General features: G+C 35.8%; 1 protein-coding gene across 1 annotated transcript in view; it reads right to left on the bottom strand.

Annotated features, from left to right (window-relative positions):
• Window positions 1-27,639, bottom strand: part of LOC126458057 (probable multidrug resistance-associated protein lethal(2)03659) — a 289,235-nt gene that overhangs the window by 17,980 nt on the left and 243,616 nt on the right. The window contains exons 22-24 of the mRNA XM_050094855.1: window positions 22,028-22,273; window positions 16,929-17,101; window positions 5,929-6,058 (exon numbers count right to left, since the gene is read on the bottom strand). Coding sequence (XP_049950812.1) covers window positions 5,929-6,058; window positions 16,929-17,101; window positions 22,028-22,273 — 549 coding nt within the window. The remainder of the gene's footprint in view (window positions 1-5,928; window positions 6,059-16,928; window positions 17,102-22,027; window positions 22,274-27,639) is intronic.

The raw sequence follows: 27,639 nt of genomic DNA on the forward strand, positions 1-27,639 counted from the left end.
TCCTATTATTTTAATATTATGAAAGCTAAAATGTTGCTTGAAGCAATCAAACCAACCTGAGCTGGCCAAGAAAGGTGTTGGATCGACTTCTTCCTTTTGTTAAATTGGCATACAAGGTCTTGGCTTTAGCTTCGATAGCTGCTTCAGGCAGAGCCATGCACCATTGGTTATGATGCCCACTCCACTGGCTTAGCATTTTTTCCATTCTTTCCATCATTTTTCCAGCAAAATTTACTCATTTCAGTCACACTTAAGTTAAATGAAGATAGTGCAGTTTTTCAAATTGATCCCGTATGTCATAAATAGTTCTCACAGTGGATTCAGTAAGTACCAAAGCACACTGAAAGTGTAGTGATACAAAACTTCTAACTTTGTTTCTACTGAACATGACCTCCTTACACAAATCTTTCTTTTGACATGGACACCTTCTCTCCTTTACCCAATGTTTTAAATACAGACCCTGTCAAGCGCTCTACTGACTTGAAATGATGATTCAAGTCTCAACAAACACAACAGAAGGTGCATGGTGAGAAATGCTGATGTATTAGTGCTTCCACATACTGTTAACAGAATGCAACACTGGAGTTAAAACTAAACTCATGTACATGCAAGAATGTGGATAATGAATGTGCATATAATGGGGTCTATCTGTATGTATCTATAATGGGTAATAAAGCAAATATGTATCCTATTCTCCAACATTTCTTTCAAATATACCCAATACTTTAACTGAGTTTAAGCTAAAATACTGTGTGCATCAGGTTTGAAAATTTTATGCTAATCTACAAACTGAGCTTTTAATCTCCAACTGTGCAAATATAGGTACAGTTTCCTAGCCAGGTATAAGACATTATTCAGTCAGAATATTATGATACAGGCATACTGTGGGAATGAGAAAGTCTAAGTCACATGAAGGGGATGCGACAAGTGTTGCTGATATTGAGAAATAATGAGGTCAACTCCACATGGGGAAAATTGGAAAAACTGCTAATGAGGGCAGAAAGTTGTAGCATCAAAACTGAAAATAAGAATCACGTAAATTGCAAGGCTTATCAGAAGCCCACATCCTGCCATTGTGAGCATCCAGTAAAGGTGATTCTCATCTCTGTCTCATCCCAGAATGTGCCCACCGGATGTGTGTACATGTCGTAGAGTGTAGCAGATGGCAACCTGTGGCATATATGGCAGTGTAGTACTGTGAGAGAAAAACACAGAGAGCACACCGTGCAAATGCTCATAGGTATACCATCACTGACTGAATAACGTTCTCAATTAAGAGGCATGGGCACATCATGGTTGAGATAGCTGATTAGATGAATCATCTTTCAGTAACACTGAGTTACAGTTCTCTTGTATTTCACACGGTCTAAAAATATATTCTCTGATTTTTACTACAAAGTGAGAATGATGAAATAATTCTTCTCTTATATGGAAGACTACTGTAAATTTGTATCAAGCTATTTAAAGTGGAATTTGTAGAAATTGATGTCTTTACTGACTGGACACAGAATTCTTCTTTTATCATCTTCTTTGATATTAAAGTTTTTACTTACGTCATTTAAATTATTTCAAGCATATTTACAACTTTCTAGTATATATAGCCCTTTACAGTGGAGCAGGAAGACTGATGACTTTTCAAAGAGGGATTTGCAAAAATTTGTTGCCAAGAATATTGCATTGCTCTTACACTTTTTTTCTAAGTTAAGAAAATGACTAAACTAGGTGACATATTACCGCAAAATGGGCAGAGTAGGCAATTCAGGCAGAATGAAAGTTGTTAAAACAAAAAGTAACTTCTAGAGCAAGAAGAAGAAAATAACAAGAGGGGTTGTTAAATGTCCAAGGAAAACATAAATGTTAACAGTGATGGTAAATGCAAATATAGTACTGAGAATATTCTCTGATAAATTCCACAGAGAGCAAAATGAAGTCATGCAGGCATGAATGTTAAACTGAAGTAAAATAAAAATGGGATAGGGTGTCAATTATTTGAGATGAACACATTACCCTTAACAACAAATAAAACTGAGACATATCAGTGATTGTGAGTTTATTACTATTTCTAGCAGATGACTTGGAAGTTTCAAAATCATTAGGGAACTAAAAAATAAAGACACAGATTGGATTGGACAGAAAATCAGCAGACATGTTTAAATATCCTGTTAAATATCTTACAAAGCCTCTGACATGTTGATAAATCTAGTAATCAAAGAAAGAGTACTACCAAAATGCCTAAGGAGAAGCAATGTAGTAACAATATTTCAAGGAGAGGATAAAGGCTACCCAAGAAACAACAGAAGCATAACTATTTATTACACCTGTTCAGTCTAAAATCGCAGAAACAGTCATGAAGGACAGAATGATAAATTTCACACTAAAAGTTGGACAGACTTCTGCCATGGGCAAAACCACATTAACAAAATCTACTCAAATATAAATTCAAATATATTTTGCTGAGTAGTGAAACTTAACTCAGATCATATTTTAGTCATCTTCTGACATCCAGAGTGTAAAAAAAGCTATTTGTGTCTTACTTCTTGTGCTGTGTATTATGGAGAGGAGCAGCAGGAGGAATGGCATTCCGGCCTGAGATGCTACAGCTGGCGGTCATGTGCATGAGGAGTACTTGCTTGTTCATGTGAATGGTATGTGTCTGACTTTTGCTGATGAAGACTGTGGCCAAAAGCTTTTTGTAAGTGTCTTTTAATGGTTCCTGTCTGCAACTTAACATATCTTCTTTATGGTAAGTAGCAATCTGTCTTTTCCTACTTTGTTGATATTCCTACCTGGAATTTCCATTGTTTGATTTAACTAAAACAAAAGATGTTTATCTACACTTTATTATTTTTTATGCATATAATATAAAAGATGCTTCTATGAGTTTAATAAACTCATTTCAGATTAGAAGAAGAAAGATTAAAAATGGTGGTGGACCACATCATCTAATAAATACAACAAACACATGAGAAGTGAAGCATTTAGCAACTGTTAGAACTGAATCCACAATTTGCTCTTCATAGCAGAAGGCTTGGGTATAGGCTAGACTTCTTTAACACTTATAACAATGAAGCAAGTATATTTTGTGAATAAACACCCACTGACTGCCTATATTTTGGTTTTTATATTTTACTTCTGATAAATATCAGGAATGAATCTGAGGTCTAATCTATCTGCATTTTGATTTTTAGATTTCATTTTCAACATGTATCAGATATAAAATCTAAAAACTGAAATACAGAAGGTTGACAAACTTTTATTCATAAAACATATAACTTCTATTCTCTCTATGGGCTGCATGAAAGCATTATGGATTCCTTGAAAAATTTTACAAAGTATTTCATTTTTTGCATCTCTATTGCTATACTCCTAGCGTGATGTGTCCCACAAACTTCTAATTTCTTTAAATTTCTCCAGAAATGGAGTCACTAAAGTTTTGTCTGTTTTGCACTCTCTCATGAATGATAGAACAGCAATTAATCCCATAAGCAGTGACAAAAGATGAACTTTTCTCAGGTGGTTGGCAAGACAGTGCTACACGTGAAAGAATTTGTTGGGTGAGTAATGGAGATCAGCTGTCAGGTGGTCATACTTGACTGGCATCATAACAAGAAAAGTTGGTTGGTCGGTTGGCCAAAGCGTCTACATACATCCAATATGTCAGTTGGTCGAAAGATGCATGCGTAGGGGCCTCAAGTGGTATTTTGTCTTTGGTTTTGTACACCGTAAAGAAATATTTATGTACCAAATATCATGCTGTAACGTAAGCACGTAAAGGTTGTTATAGTTGTAGAGGTACTTCCATTATAAAACATATTTAAGATTCTTAATGATACAAAAGTAAAAAAATAGTGTGATGTATCTAGTCACATTGTAAATTCTGTACATTTGTCCTAAACGATGTGAAAATATTATGCCCATACACAGGGTGTTTCAAAATGAATATATGTGTTTAAAAGCGTTGTGGTATTTATTACATTTAATTTATAATTATAAATAATACATCAAATGAAAGAGCAACTCAAATAGTTTCGTTTGTATACCACTGTGCAAATGGAATACTATGGAGCCAACAAGTGAGTGGAGGACATGTTGAGCAATTGAGAGAGATTTTCATGAGTAGCCCCAAGATATCAGTTTGTTAGGCTAGTCGTCGTGAACTAGCAGTTCTAGTGAGGTATGTATGGAGGCTTTTAAGGAGATACTTTCTACAATGTTCTTATCATTTGCAGTTTTTACAGACTTTACACCCTACAGAACATGATTTACCTGCAAATTTTGTAAACTAAATGTTACTGCATGACGATGAAGATCTTCAGTGATGAATCGACATTTCACCTAAGTGAAAATGTCACCACACATAATGTGCACATCTGGGGGTCACCAAGTCACCACGGGATGGTACAGATGCAGTGAGACTCTTCTAAATTAAATGTTTTATCTGTCATATCCTGGCGGAAAGTTTATCAGTGAAGCACCTGTAACTGGTTTTCTTATCTTCATGTGTTAGTACAATAGCTCTTTTCTCAACTGGAAGAAGGTGACATACAGAACTTTACTTGGCAGCAAGATGGTGTGCCACCTGCCTGTCATAACTCAGTATGCAGTTGGTTAAACAATGTTCTGCCTGACTGCTGAACTGGCCGCAAGGGGCCAGATGACAGAGATTGTTTTGTATGATCTCCACCTTCACACCCGATCCGATGCCATGCAACTTTTACCTTGGAGGGTTCATAAACTATCATGAGTAGTGTCTTTGCTACCAGCTGATCCAACTGCCTTTCAAAATAGCCTTGTTGCACTGATCAAGACATGGGAAGAATTCGCATATCGACGAGATGTCCCATATTGAATGCTTGTAAGAAAAACCATTTGAGTTGCTCTTTCATTTGATGTATTATTTATAATTGTTAGTTTAATGTCATAAATACTACAAACCCTTAAAACCCATATATGCATTTCGAAACACCCTGTATGTACAAATATATTGAGCTGAGGTCAGAGCAGGTTGATAAGCCTACTCTGCGAAAGGTAGAAGGAGGAGTGTGTAAATATTTTCTTGTTTTTACATTCATATGTAATGAAAAATGTAACATTAATACGTATAGCGGATGACATTCATGCAATGCAAATTTTCAGCAAATGAATATATAAATAAGAATAATTGTTGCAACAGAGATGAAATAATAACAAGTTACATTTAAATACTAAATTTTTCTGTAAGTATTGGTAGTAAAATTCCTGTTGTAGATACGCTGAGTTTCAGTAACTAGTGCACATAAATTTATTGTGCTTGCTTTTTTAAATAAAAATTTGATGTATTTGAGCCTGCACTATAAATCATATTTTGTCGTAAGTTTGATGATGACTATGTCCAAGGCCTTCATGAAATTTTTACATGAAATCATTCCACTTTAGGCTGTTGAAACATTACTTATTGTGATTGCAGTTTCACAACATGGTCATTTTCAAGCATTGTGGGTGTTGTAATTTAAGTGTTTAGATCATTATTTCACCATATTTCTAATGTGTATGGTATATAGAACAGCAGATAAATTCACATCATCAAATACAATTTCTGTTACACAGCTTTATATTATTGAGTGCGTTACAACATCCCACAATGCTTGAAATCGACCATGTCTCAAAATTGAAATCACAATAAATAATGTTTTAACAGCCCAAAGCAGAATGATTTCATTTAAAACTATTTTGTTATATTCCATGCAAAATTTTCTTCTTTCATTATTTTGTTGCAGCTCTATGACCTGAAGTAATATCTACAACCAAAACTATGGACCACAACTAGAGCTGTGTCTTATATCCTATTAGCATACAATCTTCTGCATCCAAATCTTAAAAAAAAAAACATGAATTACCTCTTCATATTTGTAAAATAATATTGTCTTCTTGCTGAAAATGCTTTCTTACCTTGAGTTTACCATTGTCCATAACTAGAACCTTATCACTGTCCATAATTGTATGCAATCGATGAGCAATGGTAAGTACTGTACACTCAGCAAACCTCTCACGGACTGTTTGCTGAATAAGTGAGTCAGTCCTGAAATAACAGTTATCATTCAGTCAGAATGAGATTTCAAAATGTGGGTACCTACCTAAAGCACATGAAATTAACTCTACTTTAAAACAAACACTGATAAATTGTGAAATCCATTTGATCACATATATTACTATATATGTCGCTTTTGTACATTCGTGACTTTCACTATGAGGAAAGGAGCTATCTGCAGTCAATAAGTTGGTGTATGCATCTCAAAGTAAATTTGAAGTTTAGTGAATTCACATGGTTCACTAATATGGATCTCACTCTGAATTCCCCCAAAAAGTATCTAGAATAGAATAGAATCTTTATTATCACATGACATGTTATATACAATCATTTGATTGAAAGATCGGTGACTTGTCAATGAATAATTCTAAGCCTACCTAAGTATACCTTAAAACAAGATACATTAAAATAAAGCATATGGATGCTCCCAGAAGCACATTACAACATAGAAAACAATTACATGTTACATTTCTTCCTGTTTCTTAACATTTCCACAGTGGTTTAAAATCATTCTTTTTAAGTATTTTTCATGTTTGTTTCTCTAGTTTATGAATATTGACATACTTCGAAGAGCAGATACTTTCATAAAAGTAGTATATATGTATACATCTAGATATTTAGGTACATAGTTTATGTGATACATAGTTTATAAGTATGGACATACATAAAAAGTACATATACCTCCATTAAAAGAGAACATAAGCATACACATAGAACATAATGTAGAAAAAACAGGAAAAAAACCAAATATAATATCTTCTACTTGTCTTCCTCATTTATAAAATCATCCACCCTGTAATAGCATTTGCTTCTTAAATATTTTTCAGTGTTTGCACCTGTGGGTTCTAGCTTGCAACCCTCAACTTTGAACACATTTTATTGCTAAGCTTCAAAGCCATGTCATATGGAGTATTTTCAAATAATGTTAGTCTGTGGTGAGGTAACATGTAATCTTGTTTGTGCTTTGTTTCATAAACATGTGTAAAGGAATTTCCCTTAAAAAGATGTGGGTTTTTTTAACTCAAAGACAAGTGTTTCATATATAAACATGAAAGGAATTGTCAGTAAGTCAAGGCTTGCAAATAAAGCCTTGCATGATTATCTATTTTTTATTCCAGTCATAGCTCCAATAATTTTCTTCTGTAGCTTGAACACTCTGAGGAGGCTTCCTCTTTCAACTCCCCAAAAAATTGTGCCATATCCTACAGCTGATATAAAATAAGCATGATACACAATTTTCCTAATAGCTAAGTCAGTTACTTTATTTAGAACCCTCATTGCATAAACAAAGCTATTTAACTGCTTCAGTAAGCAATCCACATAATCAGTCAATGACAAGTTTTTGTTTACGGTCACTCCCAGAAATTTAACAGATTCTGCAGTTATCATTTCTCTGCCTTCATAGCTTAAGTGTGATATATATTCAACAGTTTGTTTGGCCCTGGAGTGTACAATTTGTGTTTTTGTTAGGTTTAGTTTCATAGCATTAATATTTATCCAGTTTTATTGTTCTAGAAGGATCTGCTTCATTTTTTTGTGCAAGTTCTTCAGTGTTTTTACAGCAGACTACTGCTGCTGTGTCATCTGCAGACAGAATTGTATCTGACCTGGCATGTCATGTCATTTATATAGTACAGGAATAGTAATGGGCCTAGTATGGACCCCTGGGGTACAACTGCTTGTACTTCCTTCCAGCTAGAGGAAGCTTTCTCACCCTTATGTTGTATAACTACCCTCTGTTTCCTATTTTTTAGATACGAAGCGAACCAACTTAAAGATTTTTCACGGAAGCCATAAGAAGCTAATTCGAGGAGCAGCTGCTTATGATTTACCATATAAAATACTTTACTGAGGTCACAGAAGATACCGGATACACTCTCCTTGTTATTGAGTCATCTGCTTATTTTAGTGATTAGTTCATTAATAGTATGAACAGTGCTTTGGCCCTTCCTAAATACATACTGATTATTAAGAATAATGTTATGTTTTTGTTATATTTTTCTAGTTCATTACACATTACTCACTCAAATACTTTAGAAATAATTGGTGGTATTGATACTGGGCAAAAATTTCATAGCTCCTCTTGTCTGCCCTTTTTGAACTTCCGCATACTTCGGCCTGTCCGGGAAGCAGCCCTCATCAAAGGATTGATTTATTATGTGACAGAGTTGGGGTGCAATATAATCATATCCTGTCTTTATTATTTTTGTTAGCAGTTCATCCCAGCCCACAGATTTGAGATTTTTTAGGGATTTTATAATGTTAGCCACTTCATAGCAGGATACATGAGTGAATTTGAATACTACTGATCTGTGCCGCATTATATTGGGACTTATGTGTGGAGGAGGGAGATCATCAATTTTGTTAGAATTTATGAAATACCTGTTGAATTCTTTGCAGATATGTCTGGAGTTTGTAATCATTCCCCATCTATTTCTAATTTATGATTAAAACTTTCTGTTTTTTCAGCACATATTTCAGTCCTGACAATCTGCCATATAGCTTTTGATGTATTTACTGTTTGCATATGTTTTGCCTGTTTAACTACTCTACCAATTTTGTATTTGTTTACATAGCTGACATGCTCTGCATCATAGTTGTTTTTCACTTCCATGTGCAGTATCCTCTTTCTAATACTAGAGACCCTGATGCCTTCAGTTATCGCCGGCCGGAGTGGCCGTGCAGTTCTAGGCGTTACAGTCTGGAGCCGCAAGACCGCTACAGTCGCAGGTTCAAATCCTGCCTTGGCCATGGATGTGTGTGATGTCCTTAGGTTAGTTAGGTTTAAGTAGTTCTAAGTTCTAGGGGACTGATGACCTCAGAAGTTGAGTCCCATAGTGCCCAGAGCCATTTGAACCTTCAGTTATCCAGGAGTTCTTCTTACAGTTTTTGTCACACACTGTTATAAAGGGGAAGCAGTCATTGAAACACTCATTCACATTGTGTTGGCTGAAGTTCCTGGCTCACTTCACTGTTACAGTTTTATGTAAATGTGGCAATGAGATAAAAAGGGCTGAAAGATCAGATATACGTAATTCTAAAATGAACTTTTCTGCGGCACCATAGTTGATGCTGCTCATTATATTATCTATACATGTAGCAGAAGATGCTGTTATTCTAGTGTGGTCACTAAAGTTTAATGCTAAGCCATATGTAGATAACATGTCCCTCAGAGAAACAGCAGACCTGTCATCAGCTCTTATATTTATGTTGAAGTCAGCACAAATTATGAACTTTTTACATGACTTTTCTACCTGCAACCTACCACCAAGGTTTCAAATTTGTCTAAAAATGCACATGTAGCTGAATAATCAGAGATATGATATATACTAATAATTAATATGCTGTATTCAAAAGTTCATTGCAGCAGCTCTCAAATAACAGTTCCTGGTTCAAGCTTAGTGATTCTTCAACTAGAATGCATGATCCGGCAAAACCATTTTTTCTACAAAAACTCACTGCTAGTGTTAATAACTTCTTGAGTCATTTGTCTCAAGGAATAAAATTTGATTGATATACTCAACTCCTTTGTTAACAAAGGAACAATTCAACATAAATCTAAAATTTTCCTGCATACAGCATATTAGGAAGAAAAGAATCTGTATTATGTGTTTTTCAGCCAAATATCCAGGCGATGAGACAGTGTGGCACAAGGAGCCTCAATTGGGAATATCTGGATGGGGATTTCCGGGTGCAGTATTTGCTTTACAACCAATGAAAGCCCCCCAAAAATTTGGTCAGAACAAGAGGGTAGGTTGGGAGAGGGTGGGGGGTAATGGTAATATTCTTACTACAATCCTGCGATTGTATGTACCAGGCAAAAAATATGAAAGTCTCACATATGTGTATGGGTATTTTTTAAATTTGTACAGAGTCAATTTCATACTCGACTTCTGTGGCTGACCTATGTCATGGTCACTTACAGGAAATCTGATCAATTGTAACTTACCAAAGCAATTTTTTCCGCCGTTTCTAACCTGCAAGGAACACACAGACCACATGTGGATCCAGAAAGATTGTGACTGCAGATTTTAAAATGTGATAAATTTCTTGTGAAATATTACAGTTGGCTTGTTAAGGTTGTATTTAGTTCACCTATAGCTCTTAAATGATGCTTCTAAGCTCAGATTACACTGAACTTCTGTTTGGGTTGGTATGACATTTCTTTTACCAGATAGTCTGTCATGCTCATTTATTAAGAGTGTTAAGATTTCCCAATTGTCAAGATCTGCTAGTTATATCTCATGGCAGGTTGTCTGATTACACTTCTATAAAAGTAAGGAACTATCGTGGGGCATCTAACACAAACTCAGTTGTAGGTTGCCTATCTAATGGCTTCCAGGGGCAACAAAAATTTGATAGTATTTCATATAAACAGTGACCAAATTTAAAAATTTAAAATCCTGACTTAAGCTACTCATCAGGAGGCACAATCTTTGTGAAAACTTCACCACAGTGAGATAAGTATTATAGTTATAAACTGTGTGTATAACTCAAGGCAGCATAACTCACCGCTTTCAGATACCCTGATTATTTTCATCCAGTATTTGAGAAGGGGGACACTTAATGACTTGCAATAAACTGCACACATAATTTCAAACCTTTGTAAAACTTGTTCTTGCTTACTCCCCCACAACTAACAACTAGAAAAAAGTTCATCACTTACTGTATCAGGCATTTGCATTTATTATTTTTTTAGAAGTTATTAGTCTAGCATGGGGTCTCTGTAATGTATGGACGTGTGGAAAGAGTTGAAAGTGCATAGCTGAAAGCACAGCAATCCTAATTTCTTACTTATATGAACACATGTTAAATAACTAATCAGCATATAATTTGTTGTATGCTGAGCACAGAAACCAATGTGTGACAGCATAATTCACTTCTCACCCTATTAACTGTATTCACAATGCATTTTACAGACAGCGTTCACTGAATGTAACTGCAAAATTATATCATGTACAACACATGGGTCATAAGATATGACATCATAAACATAGAGAAGCATGAAAAACTAGCTTTTGCTTCAAACAGAGCGCCAGCTATCCAGAATATACTGATCCAGTGTTTAATAATGAGAGCAGGGACACTGTATTACTTATGAAAAGAATTGAACTTAAGAAAACTCAGCTTGCCTGGAGACATGGAAAGCTATTATCAGTAACAAAAAATTAATTGCAAGAAATCGAACTACTAAAGCATAAACTGCAAAAAATTGACAATGTTCGTAAATCTCACAATGTGACAAATTATCTTTCAGAGATCTGTAGTTAACGATCTTAATATCTGTAAGGTATATTATGCTCTTTTTCTTTTATCAAAGAATAATATCATCTGTCACTAGTGTACTGTTAACTTCTGAAGGTATTGTCACAGTTTTCTCAGGTTTCCTGTCGACTACACCCAAGTACGGGGGAGGGGGAATCAATAGGTAATTGAACAGTTATGAGCACAATGAAATTTGAGACATTAAGTCAGAACATTCAAGATTTAATTACTAATGTTTTAAGCGATCCATTACTATTAACAGCTCACTTGAATGTCATAGTACGGAAATCACTTCTTTCGTATTACTTATCTGAAACTGTTTACAATAAGTTATTGTTTACCAACAATTACACATATGTTTTGCAAAGCATCTTTATGCTCAACTAAGTATGACACTACTATAAGCTGTGATATATCTACCGACTGGTACCTGACTGATGTAACTGAATGGAGCTTCCCATATCTGTAACAGAGACTGCCTTCGCCATTCACAGTGGGATTGTAACAGATCCCTATGTTTCACAATGACTCCAAACTTTGAACATGGTTTCAAAGCTTTTCTAAACTTTTTATCACTTACATGCTTGATATCAAATATTTAACACACTAAACTTATTTGTGAAGTAACAAGAAGTTTGAAGCTGTTTCATATATGGGAGTTTGATTCTTTAACGTTGGTGGTTTACTGGTTATACTCCAGCAGGTGACCAACAGGTAGGGCTGTATCAACAGCATGGGGACTTCTCACTCATAACAAAAGTTATGGGTTTTTCTTAATTATGACTCATGTACCTGTTGAGTTCACAGATTATGATTATGTTCTGTGTGCTTGTAAGCTGCTTGAATAAATTTCTCAAATTACTGGGTGAACCTTTATTTTAAAACTTAAATTGACTGACTTTCAAATGAGGCTCCTGAGCAACATTCTCATTTTTCAATTTAGAACATGAAAGATTAATAACAGAACTGCTGAACAAAATATATGTCAATTAATCACGGTGTCAACTTATAACAGCTGAATAGTCAAGAATGAAAGCCCTAATGAGGGAAATAGTAACTTATAATTAAGGCTCAAATAGATAAATCTCAGATACCCTTTGAAGATGATGCTGTTAAATAGGTAATTAACGTATTTGCTGATGTACCTTGCTCCAAATGCAAGAAAATTTCACACTCAATGCAATGGTACAATACTTGTACTGGTAATTTAGTTTCTTAAATACCATAATGTTTATCAGATACAAGAAGCACTGTAACATGTTCTTAATGCTCAAATAGTATTAAGCAATATGAAGCTCCTGTTCAGGTGCTTTGGGATAAAATAGAAATATTGTCTGTACTTGTGGAATTGAATGAAATATCAGAAACTGAACAAATACTGTTATGCAAAGCTATACCTTTCCTTGGATTCAACAAAGCTCAAAATTATTTTGACCTAGATTGATTTTAAGGACAAGTAACTTTTTTGCCAAAGATGTAATTTAAATAGCTGAACAATTCCCACTTCACTGAATCAAGTCAAATTGATGTAGCAATAGAAAATCTTCCATACTTTACAGTGTCAAAGAGAATTTTATATTAATGCAGATCAAGTAATATAACCCCTACAGTGGTTGTTAGAAAATTAGGAGCATCTTTTTCCAAAATAATTTATATATCAGAAACAGTAAACATTGCAGATCAGCTTCATGTTAGACTTAAAGCTAGTGGCAATGTGTCTGCGATGGTTCACCAGACGTGTGACCAGAAATTAAATGTGGGCACTATCAACATAAACACATTCCTAAAGACAGGGAAGTTCTTTGAATTAGGAGAAACACTATAGTCAGCAAAAATTAAAATCTTAGCCTTGCAAAAAACAAAAATTTCCAGCAAGAACACCATGGATTTTGGAAGTAAAGAGTGTTCAGAAGTAAAACAGACAAAAGATTCCTCAAATGCCCATCCCATCTGCTTGTGGCATTTGTGGTTTCAAAGTTAATCTTGAGTCCACAACTGAGGTTACTCTGAGAACAATAGATAATTGACTATTTCCTTCAAATGTGGAAATAAAATGTAGTCAGTAGCTAATACACATATGCTGATCTAATGTAGCGATTCGAGAATTTCTGTGTAAATTCTAGAACCACTCAGCCTTCTACCGTCTCGAACACACAATATTCTGGATATGAGTGTGGGATGGTAGAATCCTACCTACTGTGCATCACATGTTAGTGCGTGAAGGTTTAAAATCACTTGTGGGGAGAAAGTAGACGCAGTGGTCGGATGGCAACAACAAGTACCTGTTGGGCAATCCGTAGATGTTTTAGTAAGTGTGTAAAGAAGAACTATGGAGTTTATATACAGCTCTATGCTTATTGTGTCATTGACTATTGTTATTAAAACAAGAACAGCTGAAAAAGTACTCTTGTAGACTCTTGACGCAACCTTATTAGAGGCAAGAATCATTTTTATGATTCCTGTTAAGAAAGGTCATGGTATCCACGAAAATGTTCTTTTAACTGTAATTCAATTTGTTTCTCACATCCAACTGTATGAAAGACTTGCAGGAAGTTACACATTCATGGGGAAAGTGATATTTTTATTGTGTATGGAGGTCAAATACATCGTTAGTTGATGAAAAGTAAAATTTTTATGTCTACTTATTTCATAAGTAGAAAGAGTCTAAAAATTCCTGTACCTAGCATTATTCAATAGAGAAGAAGTCAAGAGAGTTTGCAGCAGCCAGTTATCCAGTAAAGAAGAGTGGCTGCAAACTCCAAGTAAGTCATCTTGTAAACAAGTGGAAGGTGGTTTGGGGGAATATGCTGATATAACCCAGATCCACATTCACACTTTAAGTCATCAGAACGTTAGACTAACAATAAAGTAGATCAAATCCAGAAGAAGTATATAAGTCTTGGAATGTACTAGAAAATATAATCTCCAAATTTCTACAATCACATAAAAATGCTAATGGGCACTTTTAAATCACAGTTATGGAAAGAGGGAAAATTCAGGAAAATGGAATAGTAACAAATAAAAAAAATGTAAATGATATGATGCTGACAACAATAAACGAAGCATCTTACTCAATCAGACAAACAAAAAGACAATATGAGGGCAGTTGTGACTGTGAAATTGAATAAAATTTCCAAAAGAATAACACCAGAACTATTTATACAACTAAAACTCAGCCAAATAAGTACCAGCTGCAAAATACCTGGTTCCAGAAAGGAAATGGACAACCAAGGTAATTATAGAGACTTTTCTAAATATTTCAAGAAACTTCTAAAATGCATTAATCCTACATAAAGATTTCCATCACAAATTGCTCTAAAAACCAATCCAAATTGACAAGCACCAAGAGAACAGGAAATTGATAGAGAAATCAAAAGCCTAACAAAATTTACAAAGCATTAGTGAAGATGGAACTATCACAGAACTCCTGAGTCTGGTGTCCCAAAAACATAAAAATAAATTACATTTATCGCAGTTGACCCATGAAGCCATTTCACATGCTATTTACATTTGAAAGAATTAACCCATTTGTGTCATAACATTGATCTATTTACACACATAATACCTGATATGTAGGTACTGTGTTGAAACACATAGTCCAAACCTTTATATACTGTTGTTATTATTAATTAAATAAAGCTCAACTGTGCTGTCAGAAATAAATTATGGGAACCACTGACTCGGTTTGGAGTAGCAGAATATGGTACTACATGGGGCATGGGGAAAGGACTAATTTCTTGTGAGAGTGCTGACACAAATTGTAGAAATGTGACATATGCCTGGATCTGTCTGTCTCTCTCTCTCTGTATAATTGTCCTGTGAATCTTTTGTCAAAACATGGTGACTAATGAATGGCAAAATCTTCAGGTAGATATATCAATGCTGAACTCTATCTGTGCTGCAGTGTTTTAATGTAGATTCTTTTTTCTTTGTATTCTTCCTGTTCGTACAGTGCATAATTGAAGCAGAAATGCTTATCTAGCCCTCCATTGTCTATACAATAATGGGTAACCACCTGGAAAACAGACTGAGGTTGTACAGCAGAACTGAACCAGTACAATATTGGCTCGAAATGAGACAGCACTCACCTCCACAATCTAACAGTCTTGATTCATTACCACACAGCCACCTTCGTGGCTTAACAGTTTAATTATTTCAATGCAATACAACACACAGTGTGACATTTAACTATTTATTTGCCTAACCAGTGAGTTTTCCCCTTTGCTAGGTGATTGAAGGTAAACTGAGATTAGTAGTTTTGGTATGCATGCAAAACATTTAGCACACAAAGAAAATTTTGGATGACTGGAAAACTGCATTGACACACCCACTAAATAAGATGGGAGACAGAACTGTTGTTAATAATTATAAGAAGGATTTCCCTTCTTCCAGTCACATATGAAATGCCATTAAAATGTCTCCTGAAAAGAGACAACAACAACAACTTGAATGCAAAAGTGGCAGGTGTAAAAAAAAATGTTTCAGACCAAATAGATCTTGCTCATCCAAATTTTAATTCTGAAATTTATCCACAGACATAAAAATTTGAGATATGAAAGTAGTTTGCAACTTTGTAGATTTTTTAAGAAGTATATGACTCAGTGGACCACATGTCTCTCTTTCAAATTATGAAAGAACAAGGTCTGAACCTCCAGATGACTGCAGTTATTATCAAAACACTAAACAGTACAAAATCTGCTTAGTTCAAGAGAGAAATGTTGAAACTTAGATTAAAATTGATGAGCCAATCAAATTGGAAAGAACCAATATTAGAACAGATAGAAAACTGAGATACTAATACACAGCAATCAAACCAGAGTTGCTTTATAAGTCAGAAACAGTCATGTCAAAAGGAAATAAGGACACTGCAGAAATCCAAAAGAGAGAATGAGAAGTCTTTATGAATATTTTAGGTCCAAATTACACTAAAGAGGGAACACATACACTAAGAGCAAACAATGAAACTGAAAAGATTATTAATAGTTCCTGGATATCAAGAAAAACAGGCTAAAATTTTATGGACATATTAAAAGAATGAAACTGATGTGCTTAACTAGACAGGTTGTAGAATTCTACAACAACTGCAGTAAAAAAACAATTTAACCAGTAAAATGACTCAGTTCAGTGGAGGACGATGTGAAAGAAGCAAGAATAACACAACTTGATATATCTGACAGAAAACATTTTAAGCACAAAATTCACAGTTGGATAGTTGGCCTGGCAGAAAAATCCATGAAGAATCTGAATAAATAATGATGGCAAATGTGCCCATACTGAGAGAATGAAAGTAATATGGACACAAACAAAAGCTAAAGCAAAACTCTGAAATCCCATTTGTTGTAGATGGTGTGGTCTAGTAAGTGAATAATAGTAATATTTGATGAACTGTTCACCAACTCCTTTTCAAGGTCAGTGAAAAGCAAAAAGGCTGTAAAGTTATTATGAGCTAACAGAGATTATTACTATTTCATATGTAGTTTTTATCAAGAACTTGTTAATACTTTCCAACAGATATAGCATTGAGTTGCTAATAAACAACCGTCTCATATTTTCTCAGTTATGAAACAAGCACCCATAATGAATGGAAACAACTTACACAGGATCCACATTAGCTGTCGCTTCATCAAGAACAAGTATTTTGTTTTTGCGAATAACAGCTCTTGCTAAGCAAATCAGCTGCCTTTGGCCAACACTGAAATTTGATCCACCCTCAGTTACTTGAAAATTAAGCCCTGCTGGCGTTTCATTTACTACTTCTTTCAGTTCAACCTGTAAATTCAGAGAAAACCAAATATTAACAAGATCTGAGACAAAATAAAAGTACTATTTGCATTGTCAAAATAGCAACAAATAGAGCAGACTGATACACACTTAAATGCTGGACAAGACAGATGAGGCCACAGAAGTCTCAGCAGCCACTGACAGTGGTCATGTGTGACAGACAGAGGCAACAGCACGAATTTGTACATATCATAGGAAAATGAAAAGTCACTTCAACCCAGAAATAAGTTACAAAATTAATAATGGAAAAATCAGGACAGAATAACAAGAATATTATAAAAATGTTACATTGCTACCAACCACATACACTGAAGAGCCAAAGAAACTGGTACACCTGCCTAATATCATGTAGGGCCCCTGCAAGTATGCAGAAGTGCCACAACACAACATGGCATGAATGCGACTAATGTCCGAAATAGTGCTGGAGGGAATTTACACCATGAATCCTGCAGCGCTGTCCACAAATCCGTAAGAGTGTGAGGAGGTGGAGATCTCTTCTGAACAGCATGTTGCAAGTCATCCCAGATATGTTCAATAATGTTCATGTCTGGGGAGTTTGGTGGCCAGTGAAAGTATTTAAAAAACCATTATTTCTTTGAAAGCAAAAAATTCAACTGGTGTTGATGACATCTCTAGCAAATTTCTAAAATCCTGCTGTTGCAATGAGTTCAGTGAAGTCCTAGTTCATATATTCAATGCCTCTCTCAAACAAGATATCTTCCCTGAAAGGATGAAATATGCTATTGCAAAGCCCCTCTACAAAAGAGGCAGTGCCTCAGATGGTACAACCTTATCAGCCTATCTCTCTTTTGACTACATTTTCTAAAGTTCTCGAAAAGCTAATATATGCCAGAATAGTCAGTCACCTAGAAAAACATGCAACAATTAGTAAAAACCAGTTTGGATTCAGAGAAGGTATCTTCACAACCGAAGCAATATTTTTGTTTACGAATAACGGTTTGGAATGCCTCAACAAGAAGACATTGCCTGTGGGCATATTTTGTGATCTGCCTGAAGCCTTTGAATGTGTTAGTCATATAATACTTATAGAGAAGGCATGCCACTATGGACTGCGAGGACAAATGGGCAACTGGCTCAAATCCTAACTACGGGGCAGACAACAGAAAACAATAGTCATATAGAAGGGATAGAGTCCAACTGAGGAACAGAAAAATATGGAGTTCCATAAGGTTCTGTCCTTGGTCTCCTGCTATTCCTCATATATGTCAATCACCTACCATTGTCCTCAAACAAAGCAAGCAATTTTACAATGTTTGCTGATGACACAAGTATTGTGATAGACAGTAAGATACCCTCTGATCTAGAATTAAATGCCAACCATTTACTTGAGGATGTTCTGAACTGGCTCACAGTAAATTCTCTATCAATAAACCTCAGCAAAACTAATTATATTCATTTCCATTCTGGTCATAAAAGTCCACAGGAAATAAACATTATACATGAGAGTCAACAGATAGAGAGAGCAAATTGTTTGAAATTCTTGGGCAGATATATAGATAGTAGGCTTAACTGGAAACAAAACATCAACCAAACCCTGAAAAGACTCAGCTTAGCAACATTTGCCAGTCAGATAATCGCCAAAATTGGAGACATCAATGTCTCAAGATCTACTTACTTTGCCTACTTTCATTCACTTATGTGTTATGGAATAACCTTCTGGGGCAATTCACCAATATTGAAAAAGATTTTTACAAGTCAGAAAAGGTTGTCCAAATTTTGTGTGGAGTGCCTCCAAGAATCTCATGTCACAATCTTTTTAAACAAATAGGGATCCTAACCACTACTCCACAATATATCTTTTCAATGATGACATTCATGTTTCACAATCCTCCTCAATATGACACAAATGAAATGTACCATCACCATAACACAAGGAGGAAATGTGACATACACTGTGGCCTGAAAAATCTGTCCCTGGTGGAAAAAGGTGTGAAATACACAAGAACAAAACTCTTCAATGCACTTCCAAGTAATATAAAGTGTCTACGAGTTAAAAAAAGTACTGTTTAAAAATAAGCTAAAGTTCTTGCTTAAAAAAAGTTTCTATTTTCTAGAAGAATTCTATAGCAGAGATAGCTAATTTTATTTCCCAACTACTACTGAATATTCCTGCCTCAATATATTTTGCTGTGTTAATCATATTAACTGGTGATCTGTAAAAAATTGTTTGGACAAAATCAGAATGTTATATCGGGAACTCTGCTTGTGAGTGTAATTTTATCTTACCAATTGTTTTTCCCACTTGTATTATTAATCTTTGTTTATTGTCTTTATAGAAACTAATGTAATAATGAATTAAATGTGATCTGTAAAAAATTGTTTGGACAAAATCAGAATGTTGTATCTGGAACTCTGCTTGTGAGTGTAATTTTATCCTACCAATTGTGTTTCCAACTCATATCATTCATCTTTGTTTATTGTCCTTATGGAAACTAATGTAAGAATGAACTACATGTTTTTGACTCGTTTAACATCCATGCCTTAACATGCAGAACTAGATCTACAGAATACGTATTGTAATAAATAAATAAAATAAAATAAAACTCAGAAGAGTGTTTCTGGAGCACTCTGTAGCAATTATGGACATGTGGGGTGTCACATTGTCCTGCTGGAATTGTTCAGGTCCATTGGAACGCACAATGGACATGAATTGATGTAGGTGATCAGACAGGATGCTTATGTAAATGTTACATGTCAGAATCATATCTAGACATATCAGGGGTCCTATATCACTCCAACTACACACGCCCCACAACATTACAGAGCCTCCACCAGCTTGAACAGTCCCCTGCTGATATGCAGGCTCCATGGATTCATGAAGCCCATGTTCATCCTGTTTTGTTGAATGGTTTTAATACGTTGATGGCCCAATCTGCAGCAATTCGTGGAAGGTTTGCACTTCTGTCATGTTTAACAAATCTCTTCAGTTGTCATTAGTCCCATTCTTACAGGATCTTTTTCTGGCCCTCGGAGATGCTGTGTCCCATCGCTCATGCACTGACTATAACACCACATTCAAACTCACTTAAATCTTGATAACCTGTCATTGCAGCACCAGTAACCAATCTAACAACCATTCCAGACTCTTGTTATCTTATATAGGCATTGCTCATTTATGTGCTATATTCTGCCTGTTTACATATCTGTGCATTTGAATATGCTTGCCTGTGCCAGTTTATTTGGCGCTTTGGTGTAGAAGAGACACTGAGTTGCAGACAGACACAACAAAAAGACTGCTGCACATTTGAGCTTTTGGCCATAAGGCCTTCTTCTGAAGTAGAAAACACAACAATTCACACGAGCACAATTCATACACACATGACCACTGTCTCTGGCCACTGAGGTGAGCCAAGGTCACTGAGGCCTCAGCACCCAGAGACAGTGGTCATGTGTGTGTGAATTGTGCTTGCTTCACTTTCTGCGTGTATTTTTACAAGGGCATGCAGCTCTACTCTATGGTTAAATGATGATGGGTAAAATATTCTGGAGGTAAAATAGTCCCCCATTTGGATCTCTTGGTGGGGACAATTCAGAAGGATGTGTTCGTCAGGAGAAACAAAACTGGTGTTCTATGGGAAGAAGTGTGGAATGGATCCCTTATTCAGGCAGTAAGGTTAGATAGTTTAAGAAGGGGAATAGATAGTTTGAAGTTAGATATAGTGCAAATTAATGAAGTTCAGTGGCAGCAGGAATAGGACTCTTGGTTGGGTGAATACAGAGTTATAAATATACAATCAAATAGGGATAATGCAGGAGTAGGTTTAATAATGAATAACAAAATAGGAATGCAGGTAAGCTATTATGAACAGCACAGTGAACACACTATTGTTGACAGGATAGACATGAATCCAATAATCACAACAGTTTCCCCTTGCTTCCAGCCAATCACAGTACCAGCACAGGAGGGCCATTCAGCTGATGTTACAAGACCCGATCATTTAGTAATACAGATTTTTCCTTCTGCAACTACTGAAAAGGCTGCTGCCCCTCTTTAGGAACTACACATATGTTTGGCCTCTCAACAAATCCTCCTCCATTGCGATTGTACTGATAGTACAGCTATCTGTATCACTGAGGCACACAAGCCACCCCACCAATGGCAAGGTACATTTTTCATGGGGAGTTGATTTCAGTATCACAAATGTTAACATATTTAAAAGATGTAACTTGTCATGCAATTCCAGTTTTATAAGCAAGAGGTGTTCTTAACTTTACTCTTATAACATGGAATTTTGGAACAGAAAGGAAATATGAAATATTCACACTTCAAAATTTTCTAGTAATCTGTGTAGTAGTTTCTCACTCCCACATTTCTCTATTTATCTTAATTATTTATATGAGTTTATTTATTTATTCCACATTCCATGGATCCATGTAGGAGATGAATAAAAGCTCCATCGATAAACTTTAGTACAATGTCAAGGGTATGTGATGTGTCTTGTTTGGAAACAAATGTGTTCCATTTATTGTTCTAACAACAGTAATACCCACTTTACTCTTCATTCTCAATGTTACATTCAGTACTGCTTGGTTCCATCTCTGGATTGAGTTTCTATCAGTATTGGTTTTATGTTAAAAGTGATACACAGAAGTATGGATAGGTTTACTGACAAAGAGTTCAAGTCCAGTCTACCATAAACTTCCATGTGTCACTAACAGATTGTATATCTATGACATCAAATGAATTTGCAATCTGCGTATAAGTTTAGTAATATTTAATGCAACTGTAAATCATCAGACATGTAAAATAATAGAAGTATTTATACAACAGTTTTAAAATCATTCTTCAAGTGTATAAATTATAAGAAACCAAAAATTATAAGAAATAAATTCTTATAAGGATGTAAATGTAAGTGAGTAAAGCAGTGAAAAAATCATTGTTCAAAAACTTACTGCTTCCAATGCCTGCCACAGATCAGCATCTGGAAATTCATCAAATGGATCCAAGTTCTTACGGAGAGACCCAGAGAAGAGCACCGGTTCCTGAGGGATTATTGAGATTTTAGGACGGAAGTCATGGAGGCCTATAGTACTTGTGTCTATGTTGTCAATCATAATTTCTCCTTCTATGTTTGCTAGCCTGAAAAGTGCAGCAATAAGGGATGATTTTCCAGCTCCTGTTCGACCAACTATGCCAACCTGTAACAGAAATTTTGCAATAATGAGCCTCAGTGAAACAGTCTATTAATTTATAAATTAAAAACACGAAACTATAGTTAATCTGTCTGTAAGTGTGTCAGTTACAATGTGAAAGGCATACTTGATATTAAGAATGTGATTATCAGTTATTTGTAATATTGTTGATCACCAGAGTATTATAGTTTTATTTCCTTCTACGTCATTTTATATATTTCTGTCTTTGGTTTTTATGGAACAATGTACAGTTAAACCATGTATATGTGGATATTTTAGGGTTTTTACATGCAATTAAATGTACTTTCCCAATTATGAGGCTATTAAAACATTATGCCAGTTGTGCTTCTTCAGTTTCTCCATTCATATTTCTTGTTTGAACAGTCCACGAGTGTACTGCCAGTCCATAGTGTCCAATGGGCACAATATTTTGGTGATCAGACTTGTCATCATTCTCAGGTGCACTGACGAACTGAGCTCCTGAGAGTGGCTGGCCATCTTAAATCCCCTCCCCTCGTGAGGCATTCTCTCCACAGTCCGTGCCCGCGTGTCAGTGGCCGCTGAGACGCTGGCGTCGGTGTCTGTGGTGGTGTCGGTGTAATTGCCTCGTCCGCCCTAGTCACCCATTTGTTTCCTTTGCTGAGCATCTTTTTAATTAGACTCAATGTTGGTTCCCATGCCCTGCTAAGGTTGTAGCAGCAATCTCGGTTGATGAGTCCGTCAATGGTACGAATTTCGATATCCTATCTAACGATGCTGTCCGAGTATTTAGATGTCTGTGCCCAGACCCTGGTATGTTGGTAGTCCATTTCATGATTTTCAGATGAACAGTGCTCTGCGACCGCTGACTTGTTGGGGTACCCAAGTCGAGTGTGCTTCTGATGTTCTCGGCAACGATCTTCAATGGCGAGCACTTTCTGTCCAATATAGGTCTTCTCACATTGACACGGAATCTGGTATATGACAGCCTTCCAGAAACTGAGATCATCTTTGACACTTCCCAATAATGCTCATGTTTTATTTGGTGGGCAAAAGACAGTTCCTACTCAGTGCTAAAAACACTGGTGCACAGGGTGCGCACCATCTCTGATGCAGAGAGTCTGCCCCAAGAGCTGGAACACCTCAAAACTGTATTCCGGAAAATGGGTACTCGGAATGGCAGATCAGACATGCTCTCCACCCCACCTCTACAACACAGTGTGTGGAGATGGAAGAAGTCACAGAGAAAGAGACAGCCACTGCCTATATACCATATACTGGTGCACTATCAGGGAAAATAGGACGAATATTGAGGAAACACTGAGTAGGAACTGTTTTTTGCCCACCAAATAAAATACGAGCATTATTGGGAAGTGTCAAAGACGATCTCGGTTTGTAGAAGGCCAGCATATACCAGATTCCATGTCAATGTGGGAAGACTTATACTGGACAGACAGAGCGCACCATCGAAAATCGTTGCTGAGAACATCAGAGGCACACTCGACTTGGGTACCCCAACAAGTCGGCGGTTGCAGAGCACTGTTTGTCCAAAAATCACAAAATGGACTACCAACATACCAGGGTCCTGGCACAGACATCTTAATACTGGGACAGTGTTGTTAGAGAGACTATCGAAATTCATACCAGGGATGGACTCATCAACCGAGATTGCAGCTACAACCTCAGCAGGGCATGGGAACCAGCACTGATTCAAATTAAAAATATGCTCAGCAAAGGAAACGAATGGGCGACTAGGGCGGACGAGGCAATTACAACGACACCACCACAGACACCGACGCGAGCGTCTCAGCGAGTACTGACGCACGGACACGGACCGTGGAGAGAACGCCTTGCAAGGGGAGGGGATTTAAGACAGCCACCCGCTCTCAGGAGCTCAGTTCGTCAGCACACCTGACACTGGCGACATGTCTGATCACCGAAATATTGTGCCCGTTGGACACTATGGACTGGCAGTACACCCAAGGACTGTTTGAATTATGCCAGTTGTTTCCAGTTTAGTTTAATTTAAAATCAATCAACTGAAGTTCCAATCTCTATTAAAAAAATGAGGAACTCTATTCATTTGCTTAATTTTGTTTAGTTATGCCTGCTAACTGTAGTTTCCTCTTCTTCTTTCTTCTATCATTTCTTTTGTCTACCACATTTTCTAGCTATATTATCCGTCAGTAGCTTAAAAAGGTATCCACTGTAGGTTTCTTGCATTATCCTGTTGTCACTCACTTATTTTATCAACTCTGTCCTGACAGATATTTATACTATCTAGTCAAAAACTCTACGGCCTTGTATACTCTATGCACACCGATCAAATATTCAATTGCATCAAATATAAATGATGCAGACCATTCTTAGTTTGAGCATAAGAAACCCATAAAGTTTTCACAGTATACATATACTTCTGAGAATATTATTTTAATTAGTGCAATCACAGGCTTACAGTTTTGTAACAGCAGTAATAATAATAATAATAATAATAATAACGTCAACACCCTAGACCAGATTCCATTGAAAAAACAGTATTATGACCTGGAGACTTGAATGTACATATTGGCAAAGCCAGTACAGATCTGTAGTAGGACAATTCCCTGCACATAAAAGAACCTATAAAAGAACCTATAAAAATAGAGAAAGACTCTTAAGCCTGTTCAGACAGCTTAACATAGGACTAAAACCAACATTCTTCACAAAACTTCCTAGAAAACAAACTACATGGATATCAATCACCATATCCAATTTGTGGGGGTAAACAACTTGACCATGTTGGTCAAAGAAGACACTCTGCAATAAAGGTACTTATTGTACAAGTTGCCAGGAGATCACAATGTCTTTATCATTAAATTCAGGATTAGACCAGTATTTCGAAAAAAAGAATCAAAACCAACCCAAAAAGTCTGAGATACAAAAGTTATGTAGAGAAAATAACTACAAAATGCAGTTTGAAAAATAATGCTTGAATATTGGGAAGTGCTTCAAAGACATTACTCAGTCTGTAGAAGAAACTATTCCACGTAAAAAGAAATGAAAAGATTCTTGGTGGAATGATGATTGTGATGAGTTAATTATCAAGAGGCAATGAGTTTGGAACATCTGGAATGCAGATAAAATTAATAAAACCGAAAAAAATTATAGAAGCAAGGAAACGTGCATCTAAAGATCTCAAAATATCAGGTTACAACATAAAAAAGATCAACCAACATCAATTGAGCTATATTTTAAGCACAACAACACAATGAGCTTTTATAAAACATTCAAAATAATTTAAAGAAATGCACACCACCAAGTTACAGTTTATACACCCAAAAATGGAAAAGACTGCATATAATAGCACAGAGAGCTGCAGAACACTTGTGGACTACTTTAAAGAACTACACAACTGTGATCCACCAAAAGAAGACTTTCATTTTGATAATGTAATTGAAATATTTATTTATTTATTTACACATCAAGTTCCCTAGGACCAAATTGAGGAGCAAATTTTCTAGGTCATGGAACATGTCAGTACATGAAATTACGATGTAAAAGTAACAACAGATAAAAATAAAATTTTTATGAACCCAAAAAAAGTCAAGTCATAAGTTTAAGTAAACACAATCAACAATACAACATCAATCAGATTATTTTTCAAGGAACTCCTCGACAGAATAGGAACAACCCACGAGGAAACTCTTCGGTTTAGATTTGAAAGCACCTGGATTACTGCCAAGATTTTTGAACTCTTGATGTAGTTTACTGAAAATGGATGCACCACTATACTACACACCTTTCTGCATAAGAGTTAAGGAAGTCCGATCCAAATGCAGGTACGATTTCTGCCGAGTATTACTTGAGTGAAAGCTGCTTATCCTTGGGAGTAAGTTGATACTGTTAACAAGAAATGACAGTAAAGAATATATATATTGAGAGGCCAATGTCAAAATACCCAGACTAGTGAACAGGGGTTGACAAGAGGTTTGTGAACTTACACCACTTGTTGACCGAACCACCCATTTCTGAGCCAAAAATATCCTTTTAGAATGAGAAGAGTTACCCCAAATTATAATACCATATGGCATACAACCAGTCTCAATTACCAACAATAGAGAAAATACAAAAATCATAAAACAACATAAAAGTAACAAAGTGTCAGGAGAACATAGTATAGCTGCTGAATTGTGGAAACACTCTAATGAAAATGTTGGTCTATGTCTAACAGAAATCATTAATGAAATTTGAACAATGAACAGTTTACCATCAGACTGGACATTGGTGTTGACATGTGTGCTACACAAAAAATGAAAGAAAACTGAACCTAACAATTATAGAGGGATCTTGTCCATGGCAGTTTTAAAGGAAAGTACCAAGAATGATGTAGGAAGGGAAGGTTTTGTGCAGAGTAAATACTAACTCTAAAGAACATAATAGAAATGGAGAAAACCAGGATCTTGAAATACATAATAACTTTGGCATAATTGAAAAAGGTATATGACTCAACTGACAAATGCATTTATCAGCATTATAAAAGAATTCAGACTCAACAATAAAATGACAGTAATAATTAAAGGAACTTTAACAAACACAACACTGAAAGTAAAATTTATGGAGAAACTTTCAAAACCTTTTGAAATACAATCAAGAGTAAGACAGGGTTGCTTCACCACTCCTACTTTTCAACTGTGCATTAGAGAAGGTAGTGAGAGAATGGAGGAAATCCATCAATACTAAGGATGTTCAATTAGGAAGAAATTCAAATAAAAACACCATAGATTGACTAAGATCTGCAGATGACATGGGATTAATTACTGACTCACTGAATAATGCCAAAGAACAAATCTCAGAACTACACAAACAAGCAGATGCATTAGTGCCAAAAATATCCGAATAGAACACAAAAATAATAAAATAATGGCACAAGGAACTAAAATTCTGGAACCTCTTTAAACTTTTAAAGACTGAGACTAAGAAGAAAGGAGTGGAGATAGAATATTTAGTTTTTACAGATGACATAGACATAAAGATAGAATATTTTGAAATATCAGCAGTAAAAATTAATAAATTACTGTCGTGAAGGATGCAACAGAATAAACATACTTTCAAATATCTTCTTTTTCTTCTTGTCCCTCTCTCTCTTTTTTTGGGGGAATGGTAGTTGGGGGTGGGGTGGGGCGAGGGGGACCCAGATGTTATGTCAGATCTCAAGGACAATACAACCTATTAAACACCAAATACCAGCCAGGCTACAGAACAGCTTTAAATATCTGAGTGAATGGATTATAGCCAAGGAGCTAGGTAAAGAAGCCCTCAAAGCAACAGCCATAAAAAGCAATAGCCTTCCATACCACATGACATTTACAATAAAAACAATAGTTTTATTATTACATATAATCAACAATAACTTC

Source organism: Schistocerca serialis, chromosome 2 (genome assembly GCF_023864345.2).
Source record: "Schistocerca serialis cubense isolate TAMUIC-IGC-003099 chromosome 2, iqSchSeri2.2, whole genome shotgun sequence".
Classification (NCBI taxonomy): domain Eukaryota; kingdom Metazoa; phylum Arthropoda; class Insecta; order Orthoptera; family Acrididae; genus Schistocerca; species Schistocerca serialis.